This window comes from Physeter macrocephalus, chromosome 2 (genome assembly GCF_002837175.3).
Source record: "Physeter macrocephalus isolate SW-GA chromosome 2, ASM283717v5, whole genome shotgun sequence".
Classification (NCBI taxonomy): domain Eukaryota; kingdom Metazoa; phylum Chordata; class Mammalia; order Artiodactyla; family Physeteridae; genus Physeter; species Physeter macrocephalus.
The window spans coordinates 17,294,962-17,309,541 of record NC_041215.1 but is presented as its reverse complement, the minus strand read 5'-3'; the positions used below and the strand labels follow the sequence as shown (position 1 = coordinate 17,309,541).

Sequence of the window (14,580 nt, the reverse complement as noted above, 5' to 3'; positions counted from 1 at the left end):
CGGCAAGAGGGCCCTGCTCAGGTCCCGGGTCCCAGGGGCAGGCTGGGGGTGCAGATGACTGGTGGGGCTGGGGGCGGGGCCTCTTACTTGCTGGTTTCAGCGATGTTGCCCAGGTGGGTGAACTGGTTAGAGTGGTTCAGGCACATCTGGGGGAGCAGAAGAAAGTGAGGGGAGGGTTGGGGGCCCAAAGCCCTTGTAGCGACTTGGGCAGGGAATCCCCCTTCACCTCGTGCTGCTGCCTTATGAGCTTGGTGAGTTCACCGTAGCGCCGGACAGACTCCTGAGACAGACCTGGGCCGGGCCGCTGGACCAGGGCGAAGTCGTCCTTGTTGACAGGGGCGGGTGGCACCTGGGGAGGACGAGGCTCAGGAGGTAGGGTCTGCTGGTCAGCAAGGAGCAGGCCCACCCAGGGCTCTGCCGAAACGTCACCCCTCCTTAAAGAGGCCTTCCCTGACTATGGCTTCATCCCTTGTCCCTGTTCTTCCTTCTTTCCCAAGGAGAAAAGTAATGCTCAAAGAGAAGTGGATGGTCCTGCCCCAAATGGCAGAATCTGTTATCCATTTTCCCCCAAGTCTGATCCCCACCCCCTCTTCCCTAGTAATGGAGTCCTGCCTGGGCACACAGCAAGAGACTACATGTCCCAGTCTCTGCTGCAGCTAGGTGTGGCCATGTGACTCAGTTCTGGCCAATGGGAGGCAAGCAGAAGTGATGGCAACTCCATGTAACTTCTCATAGCCTGGATGCAGACAAGGCATCAAACCACTTTGACCATGTGGACAAGACCTAGGGTGGGGCAGAGCAACAAGATAAAAGAACCTGGGCCCTGAAGGGCTTTGTCTTTTGGAGACCAGAATGCCCTGAACGTTACATGCACGAAACATAAGTGTCTGTCTTGTTTCAGCCACTGTCTTGGGGAGGCCTATTTGTTTCAGCAGCTTAACCTGGACACTGACTAATACACTCCAAGTCACATGGCTGCTAAGTGGCATGAGCCTGAAGGGTGAGTGCTTGGGAAGGTCCAGCAGGCCTAGAGGGTTCACCTTGGCGATGTCCACGGGCAGCCCATTGCGTGAGGCCTCCAGCATGGGCTCCAGCCCCTTGGCCTGGCGCAGGTGCATCTTGGCGCCCTCCACGTCATTCTTCTGCTTGGCTCGCAGCGCTGCCTGCAGGAGCTGCTTCCTGCGGCCCTCCAGGAAGGCCAGCTGCTGCTGGGCTGTGGGCACAGGGGCGTCTGCAGGTGCTGCCCAACCCATGGCCAGGCAATAGGCAGCCCAGGTGGGGCAGGTGTACCTACCTCTGGTGGATGTGCCTTTGGGGGCTGCTTTGGCTGCTGGGGCAGATCCTGACTGGGGTGCCTTTGAAGGTGGGGCTTTGGGCTGGGCTGTGGGGGCTGCAGGGCTGTTGAGCTGCTGAGGGATAGAGAGGAAGTCAGAGCTTTCCCAGCACCTGTGATGAGTCCACTCCTCAAAGGGTCAGGGCCCGACACTGACAACACTGACCGTCTTAGTTTCTGTTTCCTCAGCACTGAACACAACATATGATCTTGTTCACACTGAATCTCTGCAACAGCCCTGGGAGGTAGGGACTATTACTGTGCTCAGTTTACAGAGGAGGAGCCGAGAGTCAGAGAGCAAAACGACTTGCCCACGGCCACACAGCCAGAAGGGTGCAGGGCCGGATGTGTAGCCGGTTCTTTCTGACTCAAGGCCAGGACTGCTGGGGCTTGGCTTTGCTGCCACTCCCTTGCCTCACCCCGAGGCCCCGGCCCCTCACACCTTCTTAGGCTCCTCATCCTCTTCGTCCTCTGGGCCTTCATCCTGGTTGGCCAGCTTCACGGCAGTCTCTAGGACCCCCACCAGGCTCTGTTGGGTGGGCTCGGTGGCCTCCAGGCCCTGGATCGGGGGAAAGCCTGGGCGGCCAGTTGGGACCCAATCAGGAGGGAGAGGCCAACACCATAATGGCGGAGACTCAGGTTCCTCCCCCCCCCCGCCCCCCCCCATAAGGAGCCTCAGGCCATTGAATCTACTTTGCATGTAAGAAAGGAGATGGCTGCTGGTTGGGTGGAGATTGCCAGACCATTCCAACCTCTCTCTTGCCCTTCCTCTTGCCTGACCCCGGCTGGGCCTTGACCAGACTCCAACAAGCAAGCACTGCGTGAGGTAGTGTGCTGGGCATAAGAGGTAGTCTTGGGCCTGGAGGGACTCCCACGGGACCAAGGTGCAGACACATAATTGCTCTCAAGGGGGACACACACGCAGCTCTGAGATCCCAGAGGACACCTCCTACCCACTGCGGGGCTGATGGGAAGCTGAGCAGCTATCTGGAAAACTGAGAGCTGATGACTAGGAAGGAGTTGAGTCAAACAAAGAAGAAATGGAGGGAGCAGGCAGTGGTGGGCTGGTGAACAGGCTCTCCAAATAAAACCTCCTGATTTTTAGTGTTTGCCAATTGCCGTGGTATAACCTCTCCCATTGTGACTGATTTTAAGCTACCAATTGTCTAACAAGCTTGCAGAATTTCTGAGTGTGCAAGCCGTCGGCTCCCCTGAGACTGCAGAGTCGGAAGGAATAGCACCTGCAAAGGCCCAGAGGTGGGAGGGGTAGGGGCCGGGGGCGGGGCCTACCTGGGGGCACAGGCAGCTCGGCCACACCCACGGCTCGGCCAGCCTTGTGGGCTCGGATGGCATCCTGGTATTGCTGCAGGGAACGCAGGTGTTAGGGCTTCCTGGGCAAGGTTTCGAGGGGCTGCCAACTCACCCACTTGGCCTCCACGCACCTTCACAATGCGCTCATGCATGCGAGCCTTCCGCTGGTCCCCCTTGGTCTTCGCCTGAGCCGCGGCCACACAGTACCGCTCCATCCGCTGCTCCAGCGCCTCCAGGAGAGTCCTTGGGGGTGCAGGAACCTCTGGGCCAGACCAGGGGGTAGAGTTAAGAGTCTAGGCGCGGGGAGACTGTCTTGCTCTGGCTGGCCCACCCCACGGGGTCCCAGAAGCCTACCTGGCATGGAGGGCACGACGGCAGGAGTTGGAGGCTGTTGTGGCAGTGATGGTGGGTCTGGGGGCAGCTGGTCTGGGGGCAGAGAGGTCCAGTCCAATGGGGCGCTTGCTGGTGGCCGCCCTTTCCCCCACCAGGCTGGCCTGGCCTGAGGGTGGGGTCCCTGGGCCTGACCAACAGGGGCGGTAGCATTAGAAAGAACTTCGTGGAGGCCTCCAGCAGTCCTGGAGGGTGGGCAAGGTGGGGTCCTCACCAGGTGGAGGGGGCAGGCGTGACAGGTCCACAGGCTCCCCCCGGCTCAGGGCCTCCAAGACAGCGTCAAAGCTCTGGGAAAAGGAAGATCAGGGGAAGAGGCTGCAGCTGGGGGCCAGGACCCTGAGGGGAGTCTCTATGCCCTGCCCACAACAGAGGACTCCCCGCTCTGTCCCTTCCTTTGCAGCAACTTGCTCAAGCCTCTTCAGACACATATGCCCATTTCACAGAGAGGGTAAAATGAGCCTTCAAGAGGTGCAGCAAACTACAGCTACAGAGTGACCAGGATTCAAATCTGTCTGACTCCAGAGCCCCTGTTCTTTGCCATCACGCAACGTCAGGAGCATCCTGTCCTCTCCCTCCGACCCTGTCCGTCAGGCTGGGCACACCTTGGCCACGCGGAAGTGTCTTGCGGCAGTGGCGGTATCTCCCTGCTGCTTGGCGTGGAGGGCGGCCAGCTTGTACTCGCGCTGGCGGCTCTGCAACTGGGCCAGGGGGCCAGGGCTGCAGGGACCTGGGAGGGGGAACAGCATGCAAACCATTTCTACTTAATCCTCACAACAAAGACTGTTCTTAGGCCCACCTTATAGATTTGAGAATTAAGGCTGAGAGAGGGGCTACTGCCTCCCCAAGGTCACACAGCCTGAAGATGGCATGGTGGGGACTCAAACACATGACTGTCAGTCTCTGGAGCCACTGCTGTTTTGCCCCCAAGAGAATTCTGGAAAACTTTATGTACCCTTACACATTTTTAAGTTGACATCGAAAACTTTTCATTTTAAGTTGAAAAAGTAGCAAGGGTCATCATTCCCAGTGTCTCCAAATATTGACATTCGATAAAGAAAACCATCACACCGCTCTTTTAAATCAAATGTATCCTAACTACTATGGTGATTTGAAACTCACCAATATTCCCTTTTTATTTCTTCAAATTGTGGTAAAATACACACAACATAAAATTTACCATCTTAACCCTTTTTAAGTGTACAGTGCAGTGGCATTAAGTACATTCACATTGTTGAGCAATTCACCACCGTCCATCTCCAGAACTCTTTCATCTTCCCCAACTGAAACTCTGTCCCCATAAACATTCACTCCCCATCCCCCTCCCCCAGCCCCTGGCACCCACCATTCTACTTTCTGTCTCTACGAATTTGACTCCTTTAGAGACCTCCTATAAGTGGAATCATACAGTACTTGTCGTTCTGTGACTGGCTGATTTCACTGAGCATAATGTCCTCAAGGTTCATCCATGTTGTAGCAGGTGTCAGAACGTCCTTCCTTTTTAAGGGTGAATACTATTCTATTGCATGAATGGACCACATTTGTTTATCTATTTACAAGCACACCTCTGAGATATTTCGGGTTTGGTTCCAGACCGCCGCAATAAAGCAAATACCGTAATAAAGTGAGTCACTCAATTTTTTTGGTGTCCCAGTGCATATAAAAGTTACTACACTATACCGCAGTCTATTAAGAGTGCAATAGAATTATGTCTAAAAACCCAACATACATACTTTAGTATGAAAATATTTTATTGTTAAAAAATGCTAACTAACTAATACTAACAGAGCCTTTAGCAAATTGTAGCATCAAAGATCACTGATCACAGATCCCCATAACAAATATAATATATATATAATATATATAATATATATATATAATATATATATATCCCCATAACAAATATAATAATAATGAAAAAGTTTGAAATACTGTGAGAATTGCCAAAATGTGACAGAGAGACACAAAGTGAGTAAATGCTATTGGAAAAATGGCGCCAATAGACTAGCTCAAAGCGCGGTTGCCACCAACCTTCAGTTTGTAAAAAACCGCAATATCTGTGAATCACAATAAAGCAAAAACTGGAAAAAACGAGGTGTGCCTGTATCCGTCAAGAGACACTGTGTTTCTTCTACCTTTTGGCTGTTGCGGATAATACTGCTAAGAACACAAGTGTACAAATACCTTTCCACGTCCCTGCTTTCAATTCTTTTGATTATATACCAACATTTACTATTTTTTTTTTTTTTTTGCTCAGTAAAAATTTTTAATTTCTTATATAAAAAATAGCAAAGTTAAAACTGACTGGGGAAAAATATATAGAAAAAGGTAAAAATTGTTTTTTGCTATTTTATTAGTTTCCTGTTGCTGCTGTAACAAATTACTGCAAAGTCAGTGGGCTGAAACAACGCAAACCAACATTTACTATTTAAATATACGTCAGGGTTCACATTTAGCACTCGGGAATTTCAGATCTTCCCTTATTTACATCCACGTCTCCCGCAGAACTGTACCCTAACATGATATATGTGGATACTTGCAAGGCTTTTTTTGACAACCCCATTGTACATTTAAATGTACATCTATGCACTGTATCAGCAAAGTCGGGAAACAGGATTAAATGGCTTATTAAACAGTATGTTAGTTACAGTTTCAAACAATATGCTCAGTTTTTAGGGGAAGTATCCCTAAATTGAAAGTAATAGGTACAATTGTCAGTATATAAAAAAAAATACAATACATACACCACCCAGTGTCCAGAATCCTAGAAACACCTGAAAAACAGCATGCATTGTACTTTTTCAGACTGACAACTGGACCCACTGCTTTAGTTTTGGAGGACTTGTCTGAAGAGGTGTCTAAAACACCTTAACTTTTTTTTAAATTGAGGTATAATTAATTTACTACGTTGTGTTAGTTTTAGATGCACAGCAAACTGATTCAGTTATTTATATATATATGTATTTATTTATTTATTCTTTTTCAGATTCTTTTCTGTTTTAGGTTATTACAGGATACTGAGTACAGTTCCCTGTGCTATACAGTAGGTCTTTGTTGTTTATCTATTTTCTATTTTATATATAGCAGTGTGTATCTGTTAATCCCAAACTCCTAATTTATCTACCCCTCTTCCCAACACCTTGACATCTGATTGGCTTTGTTTACTGCCATCGCAAGTCTCTGTGTTAAAGAATTTTTCTTCCAGGATAGAATTACTGTTACAATTATTATCAGCACGAAATTGAGCAAAGAATAAATATATTGAGCTTTTTTGACAAATAATTTTTATATACTAAAGAGCAAAATTTTATTGGCAAGGCAGCTCTGGGTCCACCTCCTAACATTTATCTCCTGTTTCCTTGTTTATTCTTTTCCTACTTTCCTTTTTTGTTTTTTTTTTTTATTTTTTTTTTAAGCACAGGCTCCGGACGCGCAGGCTCAGCGGCCATGGCTCACGGGCCCAGCCGCTCCGCGGCATGTGGGATCTTCCCGGACCGGGGCACGAACCCGTGTCCCCTGCGTCGGCAGGGGGACTCTCAACCACTGCGCCACCAGGGAAGCCCCCCTTTTTGTTTTTAATATGTAGAGAAACCTGCTTCACATCAACAAATAGAAGGAAAGAGACAGTCTTATTATGGTGATGTCACGTGATTCTCAGAGCCCCTGCCCAGCTACATACCAAAAACTCCATTATGAAAACTTGTTGATGGTTTCAGCTGAGAATCTCAGGTGATGATTTCTGATAGTCGTCCTTGAACTTTGCCAAAAACAAAACCTTAGAAACCAGCCTCGCTGCGGAAGGATTTAGAGACCAGGGGTTCACTTTCTGAACCCCAGGCCAGCGTTTCAAGTATCTCTTTGGTTCTCACCAGGGCAGCGTTTGCCCCTGGGGCAGATCCCCATGTTCCTTTCCTAAAGAGGGAAGAGGGAGGTTGGGGGAAAGGAACTTCTTGGGAGGTGCGTCCTCCAGCAGGTGAGTTTTATAGGAAAGACAGACAAGCTGAGGGCTTAGGAATTATTCACTCAAAACCCTATGTGTGGGAATCAAAAAATCTACAAACAATAAATGCTGGAGAGGGTGTGGAGAAAAGGGAACCCTCCTACACTGCTGGTGGGAATGTAAATTGGTACAGCCACCATGGAGAACGATATGGAGATTCCTTAAAAAACTAAAAATCGAGCTGCCATATGATCCAGCAATCCCACTCCTGGGCATACATCCGGAGAAAACCATAATTTGAAAGGATACATGCTACAGGGTGAAGTAAGTCAGGAAGACAAAAACAAATACCGTATGCTAACACATATGTACAGAATCTAAAAAAATGGTTCTGAAGAACCTAGGGGCAGGACAAGAATAAAGACACAGATGTAGAGAATGGACTTGAGGACATGGGGAGGGGAAGGCTAAGCTGGGACGAAGTGAGAGAGTGGCAGGGACATATATACACTATCAAATGTAAAACAGATAGCTAGTGGGAAGCAGCCGCATAGCACAGGGAGATCAGCTCGGTGCTTTGTGACCACCTAGAGGGGTGGGATAGGGAGGGTGGGAGGGAGGGAGACGCAAGAGGGAGGGGATATGGGGATGTATGTATACATATAGCTGATTCACTTTGCTGTACAGCAGAAACTAACAAAACATTGTAAAGCGGGCTTCCCTGGTGGCGCAGTGGTTGAGAGTCCGCCTGCCGATGCAGGGGAACCAGGTTCGTGCCCCGGTTCGGGAGGATCCCACATGCCGCGGAGCGGCTGGGCCCGTGAGCCATGGCCGCTGAGCCTGCACGTACGGAGTCTGTGCTCCGCAGCGGGGGAGGCCACAGCAGTGAGAGGCCCGCGTACCGCAAAAAAACAAAACAAAACAAAAAAAACCAACAAAAAACCGTGTAAAGCAATTATACTCCAATAAAGATATTTTTCAAAAAAAAGGATACATGCACCCCAAACGTTCATTGCAGCACTATTTACCACAGCCAGGACATGGAAGCAACCTAAATGTCCATCGACAGAGGAATGGATAAAGAAGATGTGGTACAGGGACTTCCCTGGTGGCGCAGTGCTTAAGAATCCGCCTGCCAATGCAAGGGACACGGGTTCGAGCCCTGGTCTGGGAGGATCCCACATGCCGCGCACAACTACTGAGCCCGTACTCTAGAGCCCACGAGCCACAACTACTGAGCCCACATGCCACAACTACTGAAGCCCACGCGCCTAGAGCCCATGCTCCACAACATGAGAAGCTATGGCAATGAGAAGCACGTGCACCGCAACAGAGTAGCCCCCACTCGCCACAACTAGAGAAAGCCTGCTCGCAGCAACAAAGACCCAATGCAGCCAAAAATAAATTAATTAATAAATTAATAAATAAATTTAAAAAAAGAAAAAAGAAGATGTGGTACATATATACAATGGAATATTACTCAGCCATAAAAAAGGACGAAATACTGCCATTTGCAGCGACATGGGTGGACCTAGAGATTGTCATACTGAGTGAAGTAAGTCAGACAGAGAAGGACAAATATCATATGATATCAGTTATATGTGGAATCTAAAAAAAGAGTACAGGGCTTCCCTGGTGGGGCAGTGGTTAAGAATCTGCCTGCCAATGCAGGGGACACGGGTTCGATTCCTGGTCTGGGAAGATCCCACATGCCGCGGAGCAACTAAGCCCGTGCACCATAACTACTGAGCCTGCGCTCTAGAGCCTGCAAGCCACAAGTACTGAGCCTGTGTGCTGCAACTACTGAAGCCCACGCGCCTAGAGCCCGTGCTCTGCAACAAGAGAAGCCACCGCAATGAGAAGCCCGCGCACCGCAATGAAGAGTAGCCCCCACTCACCGCAACTTACTGAGCCTGTGTGCTGCAACTACTGAAGCCCACGCGCCTAGAGCCCGTGCTCTGCAACAAGAGAAGCCACCGCAATGAGAAGCCCGCGCACCGCAATGAAGAGTAGCCCCCACTCACCGCAACTAGAGAAAGCCCGCGCACAGCAACGAAGACCCAACGCAGCCAAAGATAAATTAATTAATTGAAAAAAAAAAAGAGTACAAATGAACCTATTTATAAAACACAAATTGAGTCACAGACGTAGAAAACAAACTTATGGTTACCAGGGGGTAAGGCGGGGGAGGCGGGGAGGGATAAATTGGGAGATTGGGATTGACATATACACACTACTATATATAAAATAGATAACCAATAAGAACCTCCTGTAAAACACAGGGAACTCTACTCAATACTCTGTAATGACCTACATGGGAAAAGAATCTAAAAGAGAGTGGATATATTAACATGCATAACTGACTCACTCTGCTGTACAGCAGAAACTAACACAACATTGTAAATCAACTATACTCCAATACAAAAATTTAAAAAAAAACCTAAAAGGTCTTGAGATTTTTGAACATTGTCGATGTGAAAAAAAATAAAGAGGTCATGATTAAAATTACAGTGACTAAAAAAATAATGTTCTGTTTCTGTAAAAAACAAACAAAAAAAACCCCCAAAACCCTATGTGTGGGAATGTTACTCTGTCATAGAAAGGAATGGAGTTCTGACACACACACTGCAACATTATGCTAAGTGAAGGAAGCCAGACACAGAAGGGCAAAGAGTGGATGGACGATTCCACTTATGTGAAATGTCTGCAGAGGCAAACCCATAGGGACAGAAAGTAGAATGGAGGTTACTAGGGGCTGGGAGAGAGAGAATGGGGAGTTAGCATTTAATGGAGACAGAGTTTCCGTTTGGGGTGAGGAAAAAGTTTGGGAAACAGAGGTGATGACTGAGCAATATTGTGAATAAGCCAAATGTCTCTCAATTGCACATTGAAACATGGTTAAATAGCAAATGTGTTGTTAAATATATTTTACTGCCACCACACACACAACACCTCTCTGTGAGCTCATTTCCCCCCTGGAAGGTAGGCTCCGGGGAGGGAAGGGTGTTAAAAATATCTAACAATCAGTGCCGCCGGGCCTGCAACCCCACAGAGGGCCCTAACACTGAATAAATACCTGGCCCATCCCAGGTCGGCCCATCCCAGGTCAGCCCAGCCCTGTCCTTGGCCTACCTGAGGGCAGCTGGGGCTTAGCGGAGACCAGGGACAAGGCTGGGGCAGTTGAAGGAGGACCCTCCACGATGACCCGGGGATCTGGGGCCGGTGGGTTCGTAGGGATCGGCTGGGTGGGTGCTGCGGTGTGGCTGGGCGTAGCCACTGGGCCCTTCCCCACAGCCACAGGCGGCGGGATGTCCCCTTCATCGATGGCTTTCCCCTTCTGGACGGAGGCCAGCAGGTTTTCAAGTGTCTGGGAGAAGATGTGAATGTGGGTTTGGGAGGGGCCTGGAGCTGGGTGGTGAGGTCCCAGCACCCTCCCAGTCTGCCCGCTCACCTTAAGCCCCCGGTCGTAGCGCCGCATCTTGGCACCATCTCCGGCTTGCCTGGCGCTTTCGGTTGCTGTCTGGTAGAGGGCCAGCCTCTCCTGCAAGGTGGCCTCCAACCCTGGGCTGGGGGTTGTGGCCTTTGGCTGCTGGAGGGGCCGAGGACACAGTCTGGGCGGTGACCCCACTCGGGCCCGCCCTGACATCTTCCTCGGTTGAGTACCTACTGTATACCAGGCATGTTGCTACCCTAACCCCAAGGGGGCAGAAATCATCATCCCATTTCCCAGGGCAGAGAACTGGGGCTCAGTGGTATCCCGCCACCTGAGTGAGGTCCCATGGCTGAGAGGGGAAGAGGAAGGCCTTGAACCCTGGGCTGCGGGGACCAGCGTCTTCGGAGGTATACCTGGGCCACGGGAGGGTGGGGCTCCAAAACCTTCTGCTCCTCCCCCAGGACCTCATTGAGTTCCGCCTGCAGGGACACACAGCCAGGGGCCAGTCGTGAGGGCCTGCCAGACGGTGCAGCAATGGAAGGGAGGTCCCCTGACCCATCCTGGGTGCTCACCAGCAGGTCATCATCAGCCTCCACATCCTCCTCGTCCGTCCCCTCCTCCTCATCCTTGTCCGGGTCTCTCATGCACAAGCTGGCCATCTTCTCAATGGCCTCCATGGGCAGGGGACCTAGAGGCAGGGGGAGGCCCCAGCTGGACCGGGATCCTTCAAGAGTCCCCAGCCTCCCGTCCTGGTCACCCACGGCCCCCCAAAATAGGGTAGCAGGTGGTGGGGCAGCATGTCCCCCTCCTGGCCCTTCATGGCACCCCACTGCCCTCGGGCCAGCCAGGCATGATCCCCCTCCCCACCAATCTCCCTGGTCTCATCTCTTCCTTATCCCACCTGAGTTGGAACCCCAGATCTGCAACTTTCTCACTATGGGACCTTGGGCAAGTCACTTCACCTCTCTGGGCCTTAGTCTTCACATCTGTTGGATGGGGACAACAATAGTCTCTCCCTCATAGGTAGCTTGTGGGGACTAAAGGTAACTGAAGCTCTTAGAACAGCATACTGTCAGCATTTTGTTGTTCATGTTATTCTCATTATCCACAGTATCCATGTGCTATAAAGTTGCTGCAAACATGGAATGAGCGAATAATGAACCATTGTCCGTGGAGGAAATACAGCATTAGGTTCCCGCGAGCCTCTAGGCACATTTTTGTCAACCAGCCAATACATAACCTTGTCTTATGTGTGTTTCTATGTAAAGACACCTTATTTAATATATACTGTTGATTCATTAACATTGAACTTGAGGCCAACAGCGCTATAACTCATGCCTGAATGAAGCTTATATAGAAGGTACATCCCAGTCTTCTCATGCTTAGGAACAGGAGACAGCACTTCAGCACTACGCTTGGGGGCCATGTGGATTCACAAAATCACCAACAAAAAGCACAAAAAAGAGAAAAATGTGGCATTAAACAGACCGAAGAAAGGACACTTATTTATGCACTGAGACAAGAAGGCGGAGTGTCGCCTCAGCTGGGAACGTGCACATCGGGTGACTCAAGTTTTTTGCAGCTCTGTGCACGTCTGTGAATGACTGCAAAGGTACTACAAGCATGGATTTGGGGGTTACAAATACATTTTAGCTAGTAGGTGAAATCACAAATTCAGAATCCATGAATAACGAGTATCAACTGCATTAGCTAGAAAGTGTAAAGGCTCCGTCTGCCCCGAGCTCCAGCCCCACCTGACCACTGCAGAGTCCCCTGGCCCCTGCCATCTCCTCCAGGGCCTCTGCATGTGCTGTGACCCACCCGCCAGAAGCAGTCCCCCACTCTTCACCTGGCCCTCCCCACTGCAGGTGCCTCCTCCAGGAATCCCAGTCCAGCTCACAGGTCTCCCCCATTGCTCTCTGCCTTCCCATCCCAGCCCCGATCACGGAACAGTGGGTTGGAGGACGTGCTACGTCCTATGTGAAGTGCCTGGTGAACACTAGAAGATTAACTCCTGTGATGTAAGTGTGGTCATCATTCCCATTTTACAAACAGGGAAACGGAGGCCCACACAGGTGCTGGAATTCATCAAGTTACACAGCCAGTAAGTTGCAAAGGTGGGATTCAAACCCTCATTCTGGGTCCAGAGTTGATTGCTTAACTCTTACCCAGACTGTGGATGCCAGAAGGGCAGGCACTTTCTCCGTCTCCATTTCACCATCGCCCCAGAACCCAGCTCCAAGCCCCGCCCACAGCAGGAGCTCAGAAAATGTTCAGGGGTGTGTTGAGAGAGTCTTACCTTTGCCTTTAAGCTTCTCCAGGGCTTGGGGCTGGCCCCCCACCAAAGCCAAGAACTCAGCCTCCAGTTCCTGATCGTTAACTCCGTCCTCAGGGATCATCAGGCCGTCTGGGGAGAGGTCAACTAGCAGGCCCAGCTGTGGGAACAATGGGGGTTCAGTTAGACATTGGGATGCACCCCAGCTAGCTAGAGGCAGCCATGATGGACCTGGAGTCCCCTTGGAAGGAAGGGAACCCAGAGCTGGGGAAAGCCATTTCCCTGGGGAGTGCCAGAAGGCCAGAACAGGCCCAGAATACAACAGATGTCCCAAGGTGGGCAGGCCCTCTGGCACAGATCAATATGGGGCAAAGGGCAGCTGGAGAGACCCAACTGCCCGCTGTGAGCCCACACCCATGATGTGCTACTAGCCAAGGTCAGTGGGGAAGGAAGGCCCCACACCCTGCCCCACAGCAAAGCCACTCTGCACACCTTGGTTTTTCCTTTCCAGCATCTTTGGCAGAGCCAGCCATGAAGGAAGGTTGGAGGCGTCAAGAGCAAATAGAAGCCCAGACAATGTAGAAGTTGGAATTGGGGGCTTTGCTGTGTAACATACCTGTCTTCCTATCCTATCCTGGTTAATGACCAACCATGATGTGATAATATCAGGTTGAAGTACACAAAATTACCCCCCTTTCTTTGGATCAAAAATGAGCAAATATTGGCAATCATATATGTCTCTATCTAATAGTAATAATGATGATGACAACACTTATTGAGTGCTATGTTCTAGCACTTTCCATAAACTATCTCAATGAATTTTCGCAACTATCCTGTGACATAAGGACTCTTAAGGGCTCCATTTTATAGATGAGGAAACTGAGGCTTAGAGTGGTGAAGCCAAGTGTCCAACGTGTAGAAGCCAGGAGGGAACTTCAGGTCACTCAGACTGTAATACCTGGGCACTAAGTTATGGCCTGAGCTCCTTCCATCAAAGCTGAGAAAAATCAAACTCTCCCAGTGCCTGGGGCAAAGGCAATGAGGGAGGGAGAAGGGGCCCAACCACAGTTCTGTGGGGTCATGTCAGCAGCTCTGGATTTGTGCTTAGCTCTGGCCAAGCATTTAATCCCTATGACCTTGGGCAGGTATCTTCACATCTCTGGGTCTCAGTGTCCTCATCTGTACAATGGGGATAAAAGAGTCTGACCTGGCCAGGCTGATGTGAGGGTTCCACGAGTGCTCAGGCCAGGAGACCCATAACTGTCTTTCTTACCCCAGGTCCGAGGTCTTCTCCTCCCGGACTGGAGCTGCTGCGGCAACAGGTGGCCCTGAGCCGTGGGAGGGGCGCCAGAAGCTGGGGAGCCGGGGCCAATAGGCCGCACTTTGGGGGTCGAACCTAACCAGGGGGGCGGGGACCGGGGCTCACCTGGCGTGGAGATCTGGCTCCCCTGGGGGTGGGGCCGGTGGGGCCCTCCCTTGAATGTGTAACAAGGGTGGGAAGGGTCCCCTGGGCCGGGCCGTGGGGTACAGACTCACCTGGCGGGCGGTGGCGGCTCCTCGGCCCGGGGGTCCCGGGGGTCCCTTCCTCTTGTGCATCTTCCAGGCTGGATACTCGGACCACCGGACCCCTGGCCTGGCCTCCCCCAGGGCCTATGGCCGCGCACGAGCCCTTCCTGAGTCCCACGCCCCTCGCTGGCGCCCCGCGACCGCCGACCTCGCGCCCTCGGCCCCCCGGGTGGCCGCCCCACTTCCGCCTCGGCCCTTGGGCTCCGCGGAACCCGAGCGCAGCCAGCAGACTTGCAGGGCCCGCCGCACTGAAACTACAATTCCCGGCAGGCAGTGCGCGAGCGCGCAGGCGCGCTGCGGAGCGAGAGGGCGGTGCCACGGGCTGCGCGGGAAAG

The 14,580-nt window shown here is 51.2% G+C and overlaps 1 protein-coding gene across 4 annotated transcripts; it reads right to left on the bottom strand.

Moving 5' to 3' along the window:
* Positions 1 to 50: 50 nt before the first annotated feature.
* Positions 51 to 14,469, bottom strand: CC2D1A (coiled-coil and C2 domain containing 1A). Of its 4 annotated transcripts, none has more exons than XM_028499390.2 (16): positions 14,216 to 14,469; positions 12,704 to 12,839; positions 10,977 to 11,092; positions 10,818 to 10,883; positions 10,423 to 10,557; positions 10,104 to 10,338; positions 3,637 to 3,761; positions 3,249 to 3,321; positions 2,999 to 3,070; positions 2,776 to 2,906; positions 2,624 to 2,696; positions 1,776 to 1,909; positions 1,295 to 1,406; positions 1,041 to 1,213; positions 227 to 349; positions 51 to 146 (listed from the first exon to the last, which is right to left on the bottom strand). In XM_028499390.2, the coding sequence occupies exons 1-16, from the start codon at positions 14,273 to 14,275 to the stop codon at positions 84 to 86; spliced, it is 1,827 nt and encodes a 608-aa protein (XP_028355191.1). In that variant the 5' UTR covers positions 14,276 to 14,469; the 3' UTR covers positions 51 to 83. The 4 variants fall into 4 exon arrangements, with proteins under 4 accessions (XP_028355191.1, XP_028355181.1, XP_028355183.1 ...); XM_028499380.2 differs by having other exon boundaries at positions 1,295 to 1,409; positions 10,423 to 10,560; positions 14,216 to 14,400; XM_028499382.2 differs by having other exon boundaries at positions 10,423 to 10,560; positions 14,216 to 14,400.
* Between the last annotated feature and the right edge of the window lie 111 nt (positions 14,470 to 14,580).